Source organism: Macaca thibetana, chromosome 8 (genome assembly GCF_024542745.1).
Source record: "Macaca thibetana thibetana isolate TM-01 chromosome 8, ASM2454274v1, whole genome shotgun sequence".
In the NCBI taxonomy this organism is placed as follows: Eukaryota; Metazoa; Chordata; class Mammalia; order Primates; family Cercopithecidae; genus Macaca; species Macaca thibetana.
This window is the reverse complement of record NC_065585.1, coordinates 44,973,242-44,996,026: the sequence shown is the minus strand read 5'-3', so window position 1 is coordinate 44,996,026 and position 22,785 is coordinate 44,973,242. Positions and strand designations below refer to the sequence as shown.

Sequence of the window (22,785 nt, the reverse complement as noted above, 5' to 3'; positions counted from 1 at the left end):
AGTGGGTTTTTTAAAAACCTTTGACAGTGACCCACAATAAGAAATATAGTTTACTTGATAACCTCGTGCATTTATATAAACACATAATTTCCATTTATGTAGACATGAAGTAAAAGTTTTTATAAAGCAATATTTACTTTAATATTATATGTCAGGTAGTCCATTTTTTATTGTATTCCATCTCATTATAAAACAATGTTAATTGCAACTCACTAAATTTATTTATGGGTTGCTACCTGCCGTTTGAAAATCACTGGTACAGTGGTTAAGTATGTAGGCTCTGTAGTTAGCCTACTGAGACTCTTATCCTTAGTTCACTTGTCGACTTGCTCATTTATAAAATAGGAATAATTATTAATATCCTTTATGAGAGAGGTTTTGAAGATTAGGTGAGGTCATCTATGGCACATGATAATTTAGCTCCATAAATGTTAACTGTTATTACTAACATCACTTAAAATAAAATCTACCCGATACAGTAATTGAGGGATTAAATGAAGTAATATATGTAAAGTACTGAGAATGGTGCCTAGCATACATTAATAACTATATATTTGTTGCTATTATTATTATCATTATCATTAGCAGCAGTATCTTTAAAGTGAACTTCTCTAAGGCCTCCTTATTCCCAATTCAATTAAATTTAGTGAATGTTTCTGAAGGGGTATAGGCACTACTTATTATGTTAGCCCTGGAGCTATGAGGATAAATAAAGTAAGCTCTTTCACAATCTAGAAGGGAAGGCAAATAAACATAATTCAAATATGTGCGCTGAGAGAGGTAAGTACAGAGCCCGGCACGGTGGCTCACGCCTGTGATCCCAGCACTTTGGGAGGCCAAGGCAGGCAGATCACTTGAGGTCAAGAGTTCAAGACCACCTATCTCTACTAAAAATACAAAAATTAGTTGGGCGTGGTGGCCCACACCTATAATGCCAGCTACTCGAGAGGCTGAAGCAGGAGAATCGCTTGAACCCAGGAGGAGGAGGTGGCAGTAAGCCGGGATTGTGTCACTGCACTCCAGCCTGGGTAAGAGAGCAAGACTCTATCTCAAAAAAAAAAAAAAAAAAAAAAAGAGAGAGAGAGATATGTACAGAGTGCCCTTAGTGCCCTTAGAACATAGTTCATTGTGTGGCGGGGAGAAGAAGGAGGCCGGGGGTGGGAAAAAGGATTGTGTTAAGGCAAGTTACAGAAAGGATGTTATTATTTATGTTTGTAGTGAATCACAAAGAATGGGATGTTAACAGACAGCTAAACTAACAGAAGGTCATTCAAAATTAACATTAAAAAAATCTTAAAAAGCAGTTTTGGCACCACAACCTCCTCTGTCATTGTATTCCAGCTTCGCTTAAGTAAAGATTAAGTGAGGTAATCCATGTATGGCCCATAGTAATTTAACTCCATAAATGTTAACTGTTGTTATCAGGGACAGAGAATTCAAAATTAGTAGACTTCCTCCATGGAAAAAACCCTCTACCTTCTTTTCCTACAGAAGTACCTAGAAGGGCTGGGTGTGATGGCTGACACCTGTAATCCCAGCACTTTGGGAGGCCAAGGCAGGAGGATCACTTGAGCCCAGGAGTTCGAGACCAGCCTGGGGAACATGGTGAAACCCCATCTCTACAAAAAAACTAAGAGAAATTAGCTGGGAGTGGTGGCACGTGCCTGTAGTCCCAGCTACTCAGGAGTCTGAGGTGGAAGGATCACCGAGTCCAGAAGGTCAGGCTGCAGTGGCCCACGATTGCACCACTGCATTTCAGCCTGGGTGACAGAGTGACACCATCTCAAAAACAAAAACAAACAAAACACTCCACCTCCTTTTATACAGAAGTACCTATGTGGCAGGCCAGGTCTCACTAACACAGGCCTCCATAACAACGGTTTCAGTACTGACTGAGGGGTTAAGTTAAATATTAGAAGCCAGTGCCCTTAGACAAAGGCTGGGATGTAACAAAAGCTCACCAAGAGTTTTGCCTAGGCCTTCCCTGGGCCTTAAAGCATGACAAAATAGCAAAGGAATTTTTAACAGGACCCATTTAGGATTAAACAAGTTTTATTGTGGGTCTGAAGAAACTCCCCAGACCTCCACAAATAAGTTTATGGGGGGTCTGAAGGAACTCCCCAAACCTCCGTAATTTAGCAGGAGAAAAGATAAGGGTAATCGCCCCAGCACCTGGACCCATTTAAATTAAGTAAATTTACTGAGACCCCAGAGGAAGGTCTTCAGGACTCAGACCTTAGTTATACATTAAAAGAAGTTAATCACTTATGTCTTTAGATGAATGCACACTTACACATGGACATATAGCTTAGAAGGCATATAAGCTCTGGAAAACTTTGTAATTTTGAGTTGGTCTGGCAATAATTTCCAGGCCTTCTCCCTGTAACCAGTTGCAGAAATAAATACTCTCTTCCTCCTCAATTCATCTGCATCTCATTATTGGGCCACAAAAACTAGCAGGCCAACCTTCAGTTTGGTCCAGGAACACCTAGGTGGGACAGGTACAATGGCTCATGCTGGTAATGCCAGCACTTTGGGAGCCTGAAGCAGGAGGATTGCTTGAGGCCAGAAGTTAGAGACCAGCCTGGGCAACATAGGGAGACCCTGTCTCCACAAAAAAATTTAAAAACTTCAAAAAATACAAACAAGTACCTACATGGTTACTACTATCCAAATTGAGTATTATTTATACATTAGATTAATAACTTTTAAATATTGTATTTCAGCTATGACCACCAAAGATTATCCATCATTGTGGGGCTTTGGAACAACAAAAACATTTAAAATTCCCATTGAACATCTGGATTTCAAATACATTGAAAAATGTTCAGATGTTAAACATCTGGAAAAAATTCTTTGCGTGCTCAGGTAAGCATTTAAAATCATTTCATGTTTTAGTATGACCGTTTTAATTATCCTGTTGTTGCCTTCTAAAGGTAAAAGCTACGTTAGAAATTGTAGGGTCCAGCCCCACAGGGTCAGTGGGTTTTTCTCCCCGTCTGCGGAGACGAGAGATTGTAGAAATAAAGACACAAGACAAAGAGATAAAAGAAAAGGCAGCTGGGCCCGGGGGACCACTACCACCAAGACGCAGAGACCAGTAGTGGCCCCGAATGCCAGGCTGCACTGATATTTATTAGATACAAGACAAAGGGGCAGGGTAAGGAGTGTGAGCCATCTCCAATGATAGGTAAGGTCACGTGGGTCACATGTCCACTGGACAGGGGGCCTTTCCCTGCCTGGCAGCCGAGACAGAGAGAAAGGGAGGGGAGAGAGAGAGACAGCTTACGTCTTTATTTCTGCTATCAGAGACTTTTAGTACTTTCACTAATTTGCTACTGCTATCTAAAAGGCAGAGCCAGGTGTACAGGATGGAACATGAAGGCGGACTAGGAGCGTGACCACTGAAGCACAGCATCACAGGGAGATGGTTAGGCCTCCGGATAACTGATGTCAGGCCCTCCACAAGAGGTGCCCTCCACAAGAGGTGCCCTCCACAAGAGGTGGAGGAGTAGAGTCTTCTCTATAAACTCCCCTGGGGAAAGGGAGACTCCCTTTCCCATATTTCCCGGTCTGCTAAGTATCGGGTGTTCTTCCTTGACACTGACGCTACCGCTAAACCACAGTCCGCTTGGCAACAGGCATCTTCCCAGACGCTGGCATTACCGCTAGAGCAAGGAGCCCTCTGGCGGCCCTGCCAGGGCGTAACAGAAGGCTCGCACTCTTGTCTTCTGGTCACTTCTCACTATGTCCCCTCAGCTCCAATCTCTGTATGGCCTGGTTTTTCCTAGGTTATGATTGTAAAATGAGGAGTATTATAATATTGGAATAAAGAGTAATTGCTACAAACTAATGATTAATGATATTCATATATAATCATATCTATGATCTATATCTAGTATAACTATTTTTATTTTATATATTTTATTACACTGGAACAGCTCGTGCCGTCGGTCTCTTGCCTCAGCACCTGGGTGGCTTGCCGCCCACAAGAAATACTGAAGAAAATTCTCAAATATTGAGATTGTTGTTTTTGCCCATGCATGGTAGGTCCCAAAATAGTGGTTTTGATCCTATGGTTAGTTTGGAGAGTTTCACCTAGGTCTACTGCCAGCATGAGACTTAGGCTAATTAGTATCCAGGAGGGCATTTTTCTTGGCTTCTCTACATTTTCTAGGAGAAGGTAAAGTAGTTGTGAAAGCAGCCATTAGGGTGGGGTGTGATGGCTCATGCCTGCAACACTAGCATTTTGGGAGGCCGAAGCAGGTGGATCATTTGAGCTCAGGAGTTCAAGACCAGCCTGAGCAACAGGGTAAAATCCTGTCTCTACAAAAAATACAAAAATTATCTCGACCTGTAATCCCAGCTACTCAGAAGGCTGAGGTGGGAGGATTGCTTTGGCCTTGGAGGCTATAGTGATCCCTGGTTGTGCCACTGCACTCCAGCCTGGGTGACAGTCTCAAAAAATTAAAAAAAAAAAAAAAAAAAAAAAAGCTATTAGGAGATAAGCTTATCTCACCAACCTAGGCTGGTGGCACTTTCCCACTTCATATCACCTGACAACAAAGGAGGGTGACCCACCACACGCTGATCACATGGAGGGTGGCGGGGAGGCCTGAAGGTAATACCAGAAGGCAGGGAATCAGGACCTTTTCAGGGTAGAGCCCCATCCTAGTGACTGTCCCACTGAATATACATCAAATGTGATTGTTAAAAATGCATATTTGAGGACCCTATTCCCAGCAATTCTGCTTCAAAAAATCTGGGGTAGGGCCAGGGAACATATGATTTACCAGTGGAGCTGGCTGATTGATATGCAGGTGTTCAAGGAACCCACTTCAAGAACACTGTCCTGAGGAGTACCAACCTGTGACACCTCTTTTGGATTTCTTTTCTTTTATCCTTCCTTCCTTCCTTCCTTCCTTCCTTCCTTCCTTCCTTCCTTCCTTCCTTCCTTCCTTCCTCCTCCCTCTCTCTTTCTCTCTCTCTCTCTCTCTTTCTTTCTTTCTTTCTTTCTTTTTTTTTTTGTGTGTGTGTGTTTTTTTTAAGACTGGATCTCACTATGTTGTCGAGGCTGATGTCAAACTCCTGGACTTGAGCAATCCTCCTGCTTTGGCCTCCCAAAGTGCCGGGGCCTCTTTGAGCTATTTTCATTTAGAGACCAGAGTTGTATTGCAGAAGACACTTGTGGAGCATGAGCTACTTTCCAGGAATCTAGAATTCCTTTTGCTCTGTGGTGGTTCTTTATTTCCTCTATCCCTATTCCTTATCGCTGGGTTCTTTCCTTTTTCTCTTTCATCACCTTTAGCTTCCTGTCTTCCCTGTTGGTCCCCAGCCAGACGCTGATGGAAAGTGAAAAATCAGTAATATCAATTGTTTTCCCTTTTTTAGCAGAATATTATCATGTATACTTGGTCAAGGACGGATAAATAAAAATGAAAAGTTTATTGGATGAAACAGTTGGAAAGCTACAGTTATAATAATGTTGGTTCCAAGAAATTCTATGAATAGCCTAATTCAGTGATAATATATTGAACTTGGAATTGTTTTTTAAAATTTAATTTGGAAATGAAATTTTTTTTTTTTTTTTTTTTTTTTTTTTGAGACGGAGTCTCGCTCTGTCGCCCAGGCTGGAGTGCAGTGGCCCGATCTCGGTTCACTGCAAGCTCTGCCTCCCAGGTTCCAGCCATTCTCCCGGCTCAGCCTCCCGAGTAGCTGGGACTACAGGCGCCCACAACCTCGCCCGGCTAATTTTTTGTATTTTTAGTAGAGACGGGGTTTCACCGTGGTCTCGATCTCCTGACCTTGTGATCCGCCCGCCTCGGCCTCCCAAAGTGGGAAATGAAATTTATTTATATTTTTCTAGAAATGTAAGAATGAACAGACCTACAAAAGAATGGGAAAAGACTGATTTTCCTTAAAATAAAAGGAACAGATGTCTCCATTTAACTCTCTAAGGAAAGAATTCTGTTCCTTGAGTGGTTGAATTTCAGGGTGTTTTGTTTAAGCTGTTTATCTGCCATTTTCTTCCTACCTCTTTGAAAAAAAAAATTTAACTATGAACAGAAAATCTTTGTTGAAAAGGAAGTCCAAATTATCTTTCTGCCAGTCTCTAATACTGACTTTATGAGTTTAATATCATGTACAAAATGAACATATGAACATACATATGTTGAAGAGAAAATATCATTCCATTTTTGCTAAAGTTTTGTTTCTTTGGTTGATATTAAACTGAAATTTATATGATACATGAGATTTGAAACTTAAAAAAAAGTAAATGACAATTTTTTTTTTTTTTTTTTTTTTGGGACAGAGTCTCTCCCTGTCACCCAGACTGGAGTACAGTGGCGTGATCTTGGCTCACTGCAACCTCTGCCTTCTGGGTCAAGCGATTCTCCTGCCTCAGCCTCCCACGTAGCTAGGATTACAGGCGCTCGCTGCCTTGCCTGGCTAATTTTTGTACTTTTAGTAGAGAGTCCGTTTCGCCATGTTGGCCAGGCTGTTCTCGAACTCCTGACCTCGAGTGATCCGCCTGCCTCGGCCTCCCAAAGTGCTGGGAATACAGGCCTGAGCTACAGCGCCCAGCCTGATAAAAATTTAATATAGTTAACTATTCATTGATATGTTTATTGACTTCATCATAAGCTATATATTTAATTAAAAATCAAACTATGAGTCTGCAAACCAGATGCTATCAAACAAATTGCCATCCATGATCCATAATTCTTTTTATATTTTTAACTCAGACAAATATGTAAGATTCAGTAAATTTTAATGTTTCAAATGTTTTCCAAAAAATTATCAGAAATGCCCAGTTATAAAATAGTTGGATAATCCATTTACCCCAAATGAACTACCTGTTTGTGTGTGAGGTAGCAATGTTCTGTGACACTATTACGCTTAATTCATATGCATTCCCTCTTCACATGAAGAGTACAGACAACAAAAAGGGACAGATGAGTCTTATTATTCATTGACTCTTGGTGTTTTCATCGTGCGTTAAATGCCTGATTTCAATTTTACGGCAACAAAAAATACCAATATTTATTCTGAAAGGTAATTGTATGTTCCAAGCAGGCAATATTAACAACTTCCATCACGACTCTAGGAATAATTCGCAGTTCTGAACCATGTTTTAGAAAAACATTTCCAGCAGTCTGTACGGGATATATTAATATTCCATCATGGATAATAATTGCACTTCTTGGAGCAGGAACTTGAAATTCTGAAATTCTTCTGTTGCAAACTATAAGACTGCTGTGAAAGGTGTACTTTCAGGAACAGAGTACTTTTTATGCCAGCCGCGGGTCAGACCTCAGAGTGATCTTAAAGGAACCCATTCACGTGGTGGTGCCGGGATGAACCCAGAACCCACGCCAACTCCGCGGAGCAGCCCCACTGCCTCCACGGTGCTGGGGACCACCCCGCCCCAGTCACCCTTATCCAGTTTTTAAAGTGTATGATGAAAATTGGTTCCTTTGGACTTCCTTTTTTTTCTTCATTGTATCGTTCCGTAGATTAATGGGTAAAAATTGAGACTGTGCGGGTTGAGGAAAGAGACTGGGAAGCAGCCCTTGAGATCTCCACAGAACGTTAGGGCTCCATGGAACCCAGCCTGCAAACCACTGGTCTAGATGATCCTAAATAAGGTGCTAACTCTAAAACTTATTTATTTCTTTTTAAGGTCTGGCGAGGAAGGATATTATCCTGAACTTACAGAATTTTGTGAAAAGCACCTTGAAGCCTTGGCCCCTGAAAGTAGAGCTTTGAGGAAAGATAAACCAGCAGCAACAGCAGCCAGTTTTACAGCTGAAGAATGGGAAAAAATTGATGATGATATAAAGGTATAGAGTAATACCAATTTTCCACAGATATTGTTGAGACATTGTATATGTGTTTACTTATCTGAAATCCTAGGCTTCTTGTTTGTCCGTAAAGGGCTTCTAGTGTCAATTAGGCAGGATTGGTCGCTTTTTACACCCAGGGGAACATTGCAAATTTGTGTGTGTGTGCACGTCCATACATGTGTGCATTTAAATTAGCTGAATAATATTCCATCCTATTAAAAAACCTATAATTTAATCATCTTCAATAAATAGTGCTGAATAAACATGTTTATTTGTAATTTTTTTTTTTTTTTTTGAGATGGAGTCTCGCTTTGTCGCCTAGGCTGGAGTGCAGTGGTGTGACCTCGGCTCACTGCAACCTCTGCCTCCCAGGTTCAAATGATTCTCCTGCCTCAGCCACCCCAGTAGCTGGGATTACAGGCACATGCCACCATGCCTGGCTAATTTTTGTATTTTTAGTAGAGATGGGGTTTCACCATGTTGGCCAGACTTCTCGAACTCCTGATCTCAGGTGATCCGCCCACCTCGGCCTCCCAAAGTGCTGGGATTACAGGCATGAGCCACCATGCCTTGCCTATTTTTTGCACCTCCCTGATTATTTCCTCAGGATAAATTATTAGAATTCAAATTGCTTGGTCAGGTGTGGTTGCTCACACCACCTGTAATCCCAGTACTTTGGGCGGCTGAGTCAGAAGGATCACTTCAGGCCAGGAGACCAGCCTGGGCAACATAGTCAGAGCTGTCTCTACAAAAATACAAAACTTAGCTGGACATGGTGACATGTGCCTGTAGTCCCAGCCATTCAGGAGGCTGAGACAGGAGGATCGCTTTATCCTGAGAGATTGAGGCTGCCGTGAGCTGTGATGGTGTCATTGCACTCTGGCCTGGGTGACAGAGTGAGACCCTGTCTAACAACGAAAAGCAAGAGAGAGAGAAAAAATTTAAATTGTTTGATCAAAGGGTTTGAATGTTTTTAAGGCTTTTCAAACGTATGTTCTCAGAAAAGTTGTACCTTCATACATCAACCCCAACAGTGTATAAGAATGCCCAAGCCAGGTGCAGTGGTGTGTGCCTATAGTCCCAGTTACTCAGGGAGGATTGCTTGAACCCAAGAGTTTGGGGCCAGCCTAGACAATACAGAGAGACCTGGTTTCTTTATTTAAAAAAAAAAATGCCCATTTTTAGGTACTCTTTATTGGATACTGTAATCATTTTTAGTCAATTAAATAGTTGAAAAAATGGTAGTACCATAGTCCCTTCTTATCTTTTGGGCATACTTTCCAAGACCCCCAGTAGATGCCTAAAACTGCAGATAGTACTGAAGCCTAAATATACCATGTTTTTTCCTCTATATGCATGTCTATGATAAAATTTAACTTATAAATTAGGCACAGTAAAAGATGAACAATAACTAAAAAAACAGAACAATTATAACAACATACTGTTGTAAGAGTTATGTGTATATGAGCTCTCTTTCTCTCAAAATATCTTACTGTATTGTACTCACCTATTTTTGGACTGCAGTTGACTGTGGGTAACTGAAACCACAGAAGGCAAAATTACAGATAAGGGGAGGACTATTGTAGTATATTTTTTGATTACTAGTAAAGTTGAGTTATCTTTCATGGATCTGTCACTTAAATTTCTTAAATATTTACAGATTTCTTTTAATCAGCTTTATTGAGGTAAAATTTATATTCCATAAAAATTACCACCTTTATAGTGTACATTTCACTGAGTTTTGACAAATGTATATGATACCGAACATTTCCATCACCACTAAAACTTTTCTCTTGCCCATTTGTGGTCAGTGCAGACCCCACTGCCTGGGCTTTGGCAACCACTGAACTGTCAGCATAGTTTTGCCTTTTCTAGACTTGTGTATAAATGTAATCATACAGTATGTTGTCGTTCCTGTGTGTCTTCTTTCACTTACATAATGCTTCTGAGATTCATCTATGTGGTTGCTTGTGTCTATAGTTCATTCCTCTGAGTTGCTGAGTAGTATTGAATTGTATGAATATCCTACAGTTTGTTTACCCACTTACCTTTGATAAGACCCCCAGTGGATGCCTAAAACCTAGATAATACTGAGCCCTAAATATACTATGTTTCAACTGCCAAAATGTTTTCCAAAGTGGCTGTACCATTGTGCAATCCTGACAGCAATATATAAAATTTCCACCTGCTTTATATCCTGGTCAGCACATAGTATTGTCAGTTTTGTTAGTTTTAGCCACTCTACCAGGTATCTCATTGTGGTTTTAATTTGCGTATCTCTAATGACTAATGACATTGAGTGTCTTTTCATGTAACTTCTATTGTGAAGTGTCTTTACATCCTTTGCCCATTAAAAAACAAAATTGCATTGTGTTCTTATTGAGTTATGAAGTACTTGTTCTTTATCAGATACATTGCTCTGTTGCCCAGGCTGGAGTGCAGTGATACCATCATGACTCACTGCAGCCTTGATCTCCCAGACTCAAGCAATTCTCCCACTTCTGCCTACAGAGTAGCTGGGACCACAGGTTTGCACCACCATGCTTGGCTTTTTTTTTTTTTTTTTTTAATTGTTTGTAGAGACAGGGCTTCACTATGTTGTCCAGGCTAGTCTTGAATACCTGGGCTGCTTTGGCCCCTCAAAGTGCTGAGATTACTGGCATGAGCCACCATGCCCAGCCATCTTTTATTTTATTTATTTATTTATTTATTTATTTTGAGACAGAGTTTTGCTCTTGTTGCCCAGGCTGGAGTGCAATGGCGCAATCTCAGATCATCGCAACCTCTGCCTCCCAGGTTCAAGCAATTCTCCTGCCTCAGCTTCCTGAGTAGCTGGAATTACAGGCATGAGCCACCACGCCCAGCTAATTTTGTATTTTTAGTAGAGATGGGGTTTTTCCATGTTGGTCAGACTGGTCTCAAACTCCCAACCTCAGGTGATCTGCCCGTCTTGGCCTCCCAAAGTGCTGGGATTACAGGTGTGAGCCGCCACACCCAGCCTCTTTTCATTTTTTTTTAACAGTATCTTTGGAAGAGTACAAGTTTTAACTTTTGATGAAATCTTTTCTTTATTGTTTGGGCTTTTGTGTTTTATCTAAGAAATCTTTGTTTAATCCAGGACCTCTAATTTTTCTCCTAGAAAGTTTATAGTTTTAATTCTTATATCTAGGTCTATAATCAGTTTTAATTTTCGTATTGGTGTTTGAACAAAAAGTATTCAAGCACCGTTTAATAAAATATTATCTTTAAATTTCTTGGTACCATTGTCAAAACTCAGTTGACCAAAGCTGGGTGTGGTGGTGCATGCCTGTAGTCCCAGTTTCTGTGGAGGCTGAGACAAGGAGATCACTTGAGCCCAGGAGTTTTAGGCTATGGTGCACTATTACCAAGCCTGTGAATAGCTGTTTAACTCTAGGCTGGACAATACAGCAAGACCTCATCTCTAAAAAATCTTTTTAAAAAAAATCAACTGGGTTGAGCACAGTGGCTCACGCCTGTAATCCAGCACTTTGGGAAGCTGAGGTGGGTGGATCACCTGAGGTCAGGAGTTCAAGACCAGCCTGGCCAACGTGGCAAAACCCCATCTCTACTAAATACCAAAAATTAGCTGAGCATGGTGGCATGTGCCTGTAGTCCCAGCTACTCAGGAGGCTGAGGCACAAGAATTGCTTGAACCCAGGAGGCAGAGGTTGCAGTGAGCTGAGATGGTGCCACTGAACTCCAGTCTAGATGACAGAGCAAGACTGTCTCAAAAAAAAAAGAATCAATTGATCTTATGTGCACGTCTATTTCTGACTCCCTCAATTCTGTTTCATTATTTTAATTTTTATATTTATTTATTTATTTTATACTCCTTGATAAGCAAGGCTACCCCATAGGCAGTCTGTCCACAGTAGCATGTTTCATTATATTAAATGTCCATCTTTATTACCTTCTTGTCTTGATTGCAATAGTTTTACAGTAACTCTTGAAATTTTACTGTAATAAAAGGCTGAAAAAAAAAAGAGGCTGGAGTTAGTGCAAGTCTTCCACCTTTGTTCTTTTTAAAAGTTGTTTTGGCTATTTTAGGTCTTTTGCTTATTATAAAATAACTTGCTTGTGTTTGAATTGGGATTGTGTTGAATTTATGGATCAATTTTGGAAGAACTGACATCTTAATACTGAGGTTTCGGATCCATGAACATTGTATATTTCTCCATTCATTTAAGTCTTCAATTTTTTTTTTACAGCAATGTCTTATAGTTTTCAGTATATAGTTCTTGCATAGTTTTGCTAAACTTATTCCTAAGCATTACATGTAGCTCATGCTATTATAAATGTTAATATTTTTGTAATTTCAATGTTTTGCTCATCCTGTCACCTCAGTTATGAAAGTTTGTTTTTTTCATTATAGTGAAATACATATTACATGAAATGTATTATCTTTACCAGTTTTAAGTGTACAGTTCAGTAGTGTTAAGCATGTTCACATGGTTGTGCAACCACTCTTCAGAACTTTTTCATCCTGCAAAACAAACGCTATACTCATTAAACAACTCCCCATTTTCCCCACTCCCCTATCCTCTAGCAACCACCATTCTATTGCTGTTCCTGTAAGTTTGACTACTCCAGATACCTAATTTTAATTTCAATTTTTAATTGTACAAGTTTATATTTATCTAATTGCTTTTTCATATTGACTTCATATCCTGCAATTTTGTTAAATTCATGGATTAGTTCTAGGAATGTTTTTGTAGATTCATTGGATTTTCTACCTGCAGGGTCATGCCATCTGTGAAAAATGAGAGATTTGCTTCTTTTCCAGTCTGCCATTTATTTATTTATTTTTTTTACTTGCCTTATCGAACTGGCTAGAACCTCCAGTTTAGTAGAAGCGGTAAGAGCAGATATCCTTGCCTATTTCCCAGTCTTACAGGGAAATCATTTTGACTTGCACTATGAAATATAATGTGAGCTTTAAATTTTGTGTAGATGCCCTTTATCAAGTTGAAGTTTTCTTCTGTTCCTTGTTTGATGAGAATTTTTATCATGAATGGGTTTTAAATTTTGTGAAATGCTTTTTCTGCATTTATTGAGATGAACAGATGATTTTCTTTGTAGTCTGTTAATAAGGTAAATTATGTAGATTGTTTTCAAATATTATACCAACCTTACATTCCAGGATAAACTCTACTTGGTCATGATATATCTTTTACAAATATATTCCTGGATTTGATTTGCTAAAATTCTGTGAAGGGTTTTTGTGTCTATGATCATGAGAGATATTGGTCAATAGTTTTATTTTCCTGTAATGCCATTGCCTGGTTTTGGTAGCAGGGTAATGCTGGTCTCATAGAAGGAGTTGAGAAGTATTGTCTCCTCTTCTGTTTTCTAAAAAAGTTGGTATGTAATTGGTATTATTTCTTTCTTAAATTTTTTCAATTCACTGTTGACACTGTATAGGCCTGGGGTTTTCTTTTCAGGAAAGATTTTAACTGTGAATTCAATTTTTCAAATAGATACAAGGCTGTTCAGGTTATCTTTAGAGCTCTCTTTCTGTACAGCTTCCTCCTCTCTGATATTTTTTCCCCTGAAACCTCATAGTCTTGGTCTCCCTAACGTCCAAACTTTGTCTGCTGAATTCAGCAAGACCACAGGGTTCTGTTTGGGTACTTTAACTGTGCTGCAGCCTGGAAACTGCAGACAGTGAGTTGGAGCAAATGTAGGGCTTACCTCATTTGTTCCCCTTTCTTTCAATAATCACTGTCCTGTGCCTCCCTGGTTCAGGTGATTCTCCTACCTCAGCCTCCCGAGTAGTTGGGATTACAGGCACATGCCACTGCGCCCAGCTAATTTTTGCATTTTTTCTATTAATGTATTTCTCATTGTTTTGTAAGAGTTCTGTACTGTATATTGTAAATTTTCCTCTAGCTTGTTGTTTACCTTTTAAATGTTGTGTGTGGTGTTTTTTATTTTTTAAAAATTTTATGCTATCCTCTTAATTTTATTCTTTAAGATCTTTTCATCAGCTTTTATAGTTAGGAAGGTTTTCTCTCCACCAGATACACATTTACTTATATTTTCTCAGAGTTTCTTCAGTTTCATTTTGCTTAAGAAATTATTTTTTGGCTGGGCATGAGTGGCTCATGCCTGTAATCCCAGCAGTTTGGGAGGCCGAGGAGGGCAGATCACCTAAGGTCAGGAGTTCGAGACCACCCTGGCCAACATGGTGAAACCCTGTCTCTACTAAAAATACAATCAGCCAGGTGTGGTGGTGCATGCCTGTAATCCCAGCTACTCAGGAGGCTGAGGCATGAGAATCAGTTGAACCCAGGAGGTGGAGGTTGTAGTGAGCAAAGATGGCACCATTGTATTCCAGCCTGGGAGTCAGAGCTAGACTCTGCCTAAAATAAAGAAAAAAAATATATATATATATATATGTGTGTGTGTGTGTGTGTGTATGTATATATATATATGTGTGTGTATGTGTATATATATGTGTGTGTGTGCATATATATATAAAATATATGTATCTCACAGATTCTGGAGAACCAGTTTTTTTGTTTACTTTATTTTATTTATATTTTTCTGGGGTTAAAAACAATTTTAAAACATCTAAAAACAATGTTGAGGTATATGCATTCTGTAACTTATAATGCTGCTTTTTAAACTTTCAGCCTTCTCATTTTATTGGCTTGAGCTCAAAAATATGGTAATTAATCTACCAGTCAAAAATAGCACTTTATGTCCAGACTTTTTGGCCTTGTTTTCAGGATTTAGACAGCTTGATTTCAGTTGAAGAGCCTATGTTTTTCCCCGTTGTGTGTCTTTGCTCTTCTTGACCACTTTTTTTTTTTTTTTTTTGGAGATGGGGTCTTGCTCTGTCACCCAGGCTGGCGTGCAGTGGCACAATAATAGCTCGCTGCAGCCTTGAACTCTTGGGCTCAAGTGATCCTCCTTATTCTCCCAAGTAGCTGGGATTATAGGCATTTACCACCACACTCAGATAATTTTTTTTGTAGAGACATGGGTCTTGCTATGTTGCCCAGGGTGGTCTAGAACTCCTGTTGGTCACTTCGCAAGTTAGTCTCCTTTTCACTTGCCTTTCTTTCATACTTTGTCACTTGTCCCCTTTTCTCCATTCTTTCTTGCTCCCTTCCTCCTCTATAAATCTTCCTCTTATCTTTTACCACTCTAACCTTATTGCTTTTCTTTTTCTTCTCATATTTCTCCTCTTTGCCCTTTTTCACCCTCCCTGCCTTCTATATACAGATAGGACAGATAATATAGTTTGTTTTTTTTTTTTTTTTTTTTTTTTTGCTGTATCCCAGTGCTTTTAAGAGTGTCTAACAAATATTAGAACTCTCAATACATCTTTTCTGAATATTAAGTAATACTATTTCACGGATAATAAATATCTTACTCAATTTTTTTTTCTGGCACCTATGACAATTTAATAAACATTAAGAACCTACTATATGTCAGACACTGAATCACAAAGATGAAATTAAGACATAGGCCCTGCCCTCAAGGAATTTACAGTGTAAGAAGAGAGACTAACAATAGATGATTTTTAAATATTTATGCTAATATATTATGGAGGAGAAGCACTTTTAGCCCAACTAGGAAGTTCTGGGAAATCTTGCTGAAAAGAATGATGAATAAGGTCTTGCAAGATAAATAAAAGTAGGAAGGGCAACAACAATGTATATATACTTAACAAGACTGAACTGTAGACTTAAAAACTGTTAAGATGGCCAATTTTATTATGTTATGCATATTTACAACAATTTAAAATAAAAGGTACGAAGTATGTTCCAGATAGTGAGGATGGCAAGATCACATTGTCTAAAAAATTGACTCATAGGAAACTATGATAAATATAGGTGACTCTTGAACAACACAAGGAGTTAGGGGCACTGGCTCCCTTTACAATCAAAAATGTACTTACAACTTTTGACTCCCCCAGAACTTAACTACTGATAGTCTTTTGTTGACTGAAAGCCTTACCAATAACATAAACAGTTGATTAACATATATTTTGTATGTTATATAGATTATATACTGTATTCTTACAATAAAGTAAGCTAGAGAAAAGAAAATATTATTAGGAAAATCCTGAGGAAGAGAAGATACATTTTCTATGCATTAAGTGGAAGTGGATCATCATAAAGGTCTTCATCCCCATCATCATCAAATTAAGTAGGTTGAGGAGGAGGAGGCACAGGAGGGGTTGGTTTTGCTGTCTCAAGGGTAGCAGAGATGGAAGAGGTGGAGGAGATGAAAGGAGAGGCAGGAGAGGCATGAGAAGTGTACTTGGTGTAACTTTATAGAAATCAATCATAATTTCTGTCTTTTGCTTTTTCATTTCTCTAAAAATGTTACGATATGGTACCAATCCTTCTTCTACCGTTTGCTTTAGTTTTAGTCCCCATATCACAGAGGATAGATGTTGTAACAGAAGTCAAAAACAGTCTTCAGTAATCAGAGCCCTTCTGCCAGATTGTCTTATGTTAGTTTATTTTCTGGCATTGCTTCTTCTGTGTCTTCTCATTGTCTGGCACTGGTTCAGAAGCACTTACCTTCATGAAGTCATCTTCTGTTAATTACTGTGGTGTGGCGTTAGCACTTGAATTTCTCCAACATCCATATCTTGAGACACTTCACCCTCAACTTTTTTTTGGCATATTCATAATCTCTTTTATGATTTCCTTGATTTACTCTATTGTAAATCCTATGAAATCCTGGACAATATCTGGACAGTTTTTTTCTAGCATGGATTTATTATTTCATGGCTTTTTTTTTTTTTTTCTTAGAGATGGGATCTTGCCATGTTGCCAGGGCTGGAATGCAATGGCTATTCACAGGCAGGGTCATAGCACACAGTACAGCCTACAACTCATGGGCTCAAGTGATCCTCCTGCCTCAGCCTCCAGAGTAACTGGGGCTACAGGTGCATGTGCCACCACTCCTGGCTTAATGGCTTTTTCTATAATAATGATGGCATTTTCAATGGTGTAACCCTTCTAGACGTTCATGATGTTCTATCAGGGTTCTCTTCGGTAGTATTGACAGTCCTTTCCATAGAGTAGGGCATGCAGTGAAGTTCTTTTTTTTTTTTTTTTTTTTTTTTTTTTTTGAGACAGAGTCTTGTTCTGTCACCCAGCCTGGAGTGCAGTGGCTCACTGCAAGCTCCGCCACCTGGGTTCACCCCATTCTTCTGCCTCAGCCTCCCGAGTAGCTGGGACTATAAGTGCCCGCCACCACGCCTGGCTAATTTTTTTTTTTGTATTTTTAGTAGGGATGGGGTTTCACCATGTTAGCCAGGATGGTCTCAATTTCCTGACCTCGTGATCCACCCGCCTTGGCTTCCCAAAGTGTTGGGATTACAGGCGTGAGCCACCGCGCCCGGCTGGCATGCAGTAAAGTTCTTAAAGATCTTTGTGACCCCCTGATCTAGAGGTTGAATTAGAGATGTTGTTTTGGGGTAAGTAGACCACTTGACCCCTTTGGTCTTGAACTCATGGGGTTCTGGGTGGTCTGGGACATTGTCCAACATCAAAAGACAGTCCCTTAGTGGCAAGGTACATCCTGACTTCAGGAACAAAGCATTGATGGAACCAATACAGAAAAAGGTTCTTGAATAGGCCTTCTTGCTGTACAGTCAAAAGACTGGCAGCTGATATCTATCTTTTCTCCTCAAGGCTTGAGGGTTAGCAGCTTTACAGATAAAGTCAGTCCTGATCATAAACCCAACTGCGTTTGCACAAAATAGTTGAGTTTCCCTTTCCCTTCCTGCCTTAAATCCTGGTGCTTGCTTCTGTTCCTTACTAATAAATATCCTTTGTGGCACTTTTTTTTCCCTAGAATACAGCACTTTTGTCTGCATTAAAAACCTGCTCAGACAGATATTCTTTCTCTTTAGTGATTTTCTCAATGGCACCTGGAAACTTGTCTGCTGCTTTTTGGTTGGGAGAAGCTGCTTCTCCTGTTCTCTTGACATTTTAAAAGCCAAACCTTTTTCTAAAATTCAAACCATCCTTTGCTGGCATTCAATTCTTCAGCTTTATAGGTTCATCATCTTCTTTTGCTTTAAGTTGTCATATAGTGACTTTGCTTTTTCTGGAATCATATTAGAATCTATAGGAATGTCTTTCTTTTTCTCTCTTTTTTTTTTTTGAGACTGAGTCTTGCTCTGTCTCCCAGGCTGGGGTGCAGTGGTGCCATCTCGGCTCACTGCAACCTCCGCCTCCTGGGTTCAAGCAATTCTTCTGCCTCAGACTCCCCAGTAGCTAGGATTACAGGCGCCCACCAACCACGCCTGGCTAATTTTGTGTTTTTAGTAGAGACGTTGGCCAGGCTGGTCTGCAACTCCTGACATCAAGTGATCTGCCCGCTTCGGCCTTCCAAAGTGCTGGCATTACAGGAGTGAGCCACCACGCCCAGCCAGGAATGTCTTCTTTACATCAATCTTGCACCCACATGAAGGCTGCATTTTCAATACAAGATAAAAAGGCATTTCACAAGAAGTGCAAAGTCTTTGCACCTGATGGTGTATCCGCAGTGATGCAATGATGGCCTTACAAATTTCCTTCTCCTCTCCTCTCCTCTTCTCCCTCTTCCTTTCCCCCTCCCCCTCCCCCTCTCTCTTCCTCTCTCCCTTTCCCTCCCCCTTTCCTCTCCCTCTCCTCTCCCTCTTTTTTCTTTTCTTTCTTTTTTTTTTCAGTGGTCCTTATTCTGGATTCATTTATTTTGAAATGGTGGACAACTGCAACTGTAGCTTATGCCAGATCTTAATCTCTGGCACATATCAAGCAATTCAACTTTTTCTTTTGTAATATCATGTGTTTTCTCTGTTTCTTGGGAGCACTTCCAGCATCACTAGTGATACTTCGTATGGGTCCCATGGTGTTATTTAAGGTTTACAGTGTTGCACTAGACATCATAAAAATATGTGAGAACTGTGAGAGATCACTTTTTATGACAAGATGCAGTTTACTAGAGACAAACTGCTTCTGCAGAGATGACTAGTGTCACAAGGCATTTTAAGCAGATACTTGTAACTTAAAGCTTACAACAACAGCAACAGGAGGTGGCTGTGAAATTATTATGTATTGTAGTGTGTAATACAGTCAGTTTTATGCAGTTATGATTTAATATTGCATCCTTATGTCTTTTTTTTTACATTTCTCTTTACTGTGAATGGTGCTATTTATGGTCTGTAAGTGTTTGTGTGGGTAAGTTTTGATAAATTTTAACTTTTTATAACTTATGTATACTTTATTGTAGTAAATGATAAACTAGGCTAGTATCTACATATATTTTATGCATTCATGAAATACCTAACTTAGCTTAATTTTTTGATATTTCTAATTCATCTGTGAGTTTTTTCAAACTGTCACAAATCTCCAAATATTTTTCCAACATTTTTACTGAAAAAAATCCACGTAGACCCATGCAGTTCAAACTTGCATTGTTCAAGGGTCAGCTATAGTTCTTTCTTATGCTTGGTTATAATTATTTCAAACTATATATTTACCTTTTTCTCTATTCTCAGAGTTGGGTATCGGAAATTAAAAAAGAAGAAGATAAAATGCACTTTCATGAAACCGAGACATTTCCAGCAATGAAAGATAATTTGCCTCCAGTTCGTGGTTCAAACAGCTGTCTTCATGTTGGCAAGGTAGGCCTTTTTGATATCTTTGTGGGTGGTAGTGGGAGAGGATTGTTGCTGTTTATTAAGGGGCAATCTCAGTTGAATCGGAGCAGCCTATGTGTGATGTCCTCTAGGAGAGTTGGGGAGTTTGTTCAGCTGGCTGGGAACTATCACCTTCTTCACTAGGCTGTATCTCATTACTTGGAGATCAAAATGAAACAGTTTTTTCCTTTGAAGTCTTGCATCTTGGGCTTATTTACTGCCTTTAGTCTTTTTTTTTTTTTTTTTTTTTTTTATATACGCCCTGTCTCTTCTGTCCAATTTTGATGAGAGCAAAAGGTCTGATTCAGTGTGTGAAAATTTCAGGGAACAATTATATATATATATCTAGTAGGGCTACAGAGGATATATCATATTACATAATTTAATTATGGATTTAAAACAGTAAACAGATACTTTCAGTACTTATAAATGTCATTCCTCTATTTAGTGCATGTGTTCTTCCCCTTATTCCCATTTCTCTGTGTGGTCCCTATTTTGTCACATAGACCTCTCCTTTTTAATCCGTGGGCTCCATACAGAACGGGCCTGTTGAAGTTCCAGGCCCATTCTATTTAACTTTAGATTGAAACTGGGTTTCCTGGCATCCATCTGACCTTGTAATTTCTCAGATGACTCCTCAAGTCTTTTCGTTTCTAGGTTAACTCATTCTTGTGATTCTCATCTTTTCTTTGAATCAATTTTATTTTAAAAATATCCATGGCTCTTCATCACTCTGCTCTCTGATAATTTACCTTCCTGGATCTTTTTACTCCTCATTAGGAATTACGTACGTAACTGAGGTGTACAGTAATCTGGTGAGGATGCCACTGTCTGCAATCCATGAAATTGTATTTATTGAATAGTCGGTCGGGCACGGTGGCTCACGCCTGTAATCCCAGCACTTTGGGAGGCTGAGATGGATGGATTACTTGAGGCCAGGAGTTTAAGACCAGCCTGGCCAACATGGTGAAACCCCATCTCTACTAAAAATGCAAAAACATTAGCCAAGCGTGGTGGCATGTGCCTGTAATCCCAGCTTCCTGGGAGGCTGAGGCACGAGAATTGTTTGAACCCAGGAGATGGAGGTTGCAGCGAGCTGAGATCATCTCCTCTGTCTCAAAAAAAAAAAAGAAAAAAAAAAAAAAAAAAAAGAATAGTCCTTGTGCACTAAGACTGTGCCCTGAAAATATAACAATGAATAAGCATTGCTGAAGGAGCAATGGGGTGGACGGACTAGTGGTACAGTAGTTCTCAAAGTATGGTCTAGGAAGCCCTTAAAGTCCCAGAGATTCTTCCAGGGGATCCAGAAAGTCAGTGCTATTTTGAAAATAATACTAGTGCTTTGTCCTTGTCACTGTGTTGGCATTTGCCCTGAGGATAAAGCTGCTGTTGCTTTAACATGAAGCAAGGCAGGCACCACACTGTACATACAGTAAAAACAAATTCCAATATTACTTAAAAATACCTTTAATAAAATAATAGAATATTTACTTTGTTAGATCTTGAACTTCTAGGACATGTCCTTTTAGTATTTTGTGTGACAAAGTGAGAAGTATGCAGAAAGCACTTCCCTGCATAGTGAAATATGATGGTTATGATATGATGCATAGCCACGTTTTCCTGGAACACTGTTTCTACTTGAAATAATGGTTGACAAACTGTCATTATTCAGAATTGGGATTTCAGCAACAATTTTGTTGAAAGTGAATGAAGGAGGCCTGTCACTTTAAGGAAAACAACTCACAGTATTTGTTGCTAGTAAGCAAATCTGAGCTTTCAAGTGCAAACTAGGTCCAGGCAAGTGGGGCAGTGGCTCAGGCCTGTAATCCCAGCACTTTGGGAGGCCAAGGCGGGTAGATCACTTGAGCCCAGGAGTTCGAGGCCTGGGTAACAGAGTGAGACCCCATCTCTACAAAACTTTTTTTTTTTCATTAGTGTGGTGTGGTGGCACATGCCTGTAGTTGTAGTTCTAGCTACTCAGGAGACTGAGGTAAGAGGATTGCCTGAGCCCTGGAGGTCAAGGCTGCAGTGAGCCATGATGACACCACTGTACTCCAGTCTGGGCAACAGAGCAAGACCCTGTCTCTAAAAACAAAGTGCAAATTAGGACTTTAGGTATTAAATATTTAGTATAATATAATAATATCTAATAATTTAGATATTATGTGTTTCTCAAATTTCTGCTTGTGACAGAAAATAGCCCTTAAGGGGGATACTTGTCAAAGGACAACATTATAACAAATTTCAAGATTTAATTGGCTTATATTAACAATTTGTGAATCAGGATGACATCTCCTCTAAAAATTTAGAAAATGTGCTCCAATGGCCATGGCAGAACAGCTGGTTTTTATAAGGTAGCTTGAGCAGGGACAAGGAATACAAAAAGTAGACTATTTAACAACAGGTTATTTTCCTTATAAGGGTTAAAGCAGAAATTTGGTTATTATCTATGTCTTTTGATTTCTCTAGTCAGGTAAGCAAGTTAATTTTGGGTTGGTGATATGGAACTTTAGCACCAGTGACTACATTTTAGTCTGTTGGGGCCTAGTGCAGGAGCTTATTCCAAATCACTGACCTCCTATAAATTTTATTTAACATACCTGAAAGTCTTTTTTGATGAGCTCCATGCGGATATTAACAAATTGTGATTTATAAAATTGTATAATGAAATCTGTGAATATTTGGAAAATCTGTATAACTCCAATGACCGATAGTTTTGAGGAGTGTGAGCGTGTCATGATACTGAAAAATTTGAGCCGCCCCATGGATTATGACAGTAAATATGCAGTGTTATAAGAATACATAGAAGGCACATGTCCCAATCTTTCAGTCAGAGAGCATTGCCTTCTTAAAATATCCAAATATAATATTACACATTAGATTTTATCCCATATACTAAGTCCATGTCTTGAGACTTTTATTGCTCCCCGTTCATTTTTTTATTTATTGAAAATTTTTTTCTTCTTTATTCAGTTATAATTGATAACACTTGCATATATTTATGGTGTGATAAAACAATGTGATGTTTTGATATATCTACACAGTTTGAAATGTCAAGCCAATTCATGTCCATTTCTTGATCCCTAAAGGGGGATATTTTTTGTCACAGGTAGGTATTTGAGAGCCACGTATGAATATTAAATACCCCTGATTTCGCATCAATGCCTTTTGAAACTAAGTGATACAACTCGTATTAGTTTCCTAGGGCTGCTGTAACACCACAGGAAGTGGTTGGCATAAAACAACAGAAATGTTTTCTTC

General features: G+C 39.3%; 1 protein-coding gene across 5 annotated transcripts in view; it reads left to right on the top strand.

The window, feature by feature from the left end:
* Positions 1 to 22,785, top strand: part of SPAG1 (sperm associated antigen 1) — a 77,771-nt gene that overhangs the window by 1,506 nt on the left and 53,480 nt on the right. For all 5 annotated transcript variants that reach the window (XM_050801170.1, XM_050801174.1, XM_050801171.1 and 2 more), the window contains exons 2-4: positions 2,727 to 2,868; positions 7,685 to 7,844; positions 19,384 to 19,509. In XM_050801170.1, coding sequence (XP_050657127.1) covers positions 2,729 to 2,868; positions 7,685 to 7,844; positions 19,384 to 19,509 — 426 coding nt within the window. In that variant the 5' untranslated portion in view covers positions 2,727 to 2,728. The remainder of the gene's footprint in view (positions 1 to 2,726; positions 2,869 to 7,684; positions 7,845 to 19,383; positions 19,510 to 22,785) is intronic.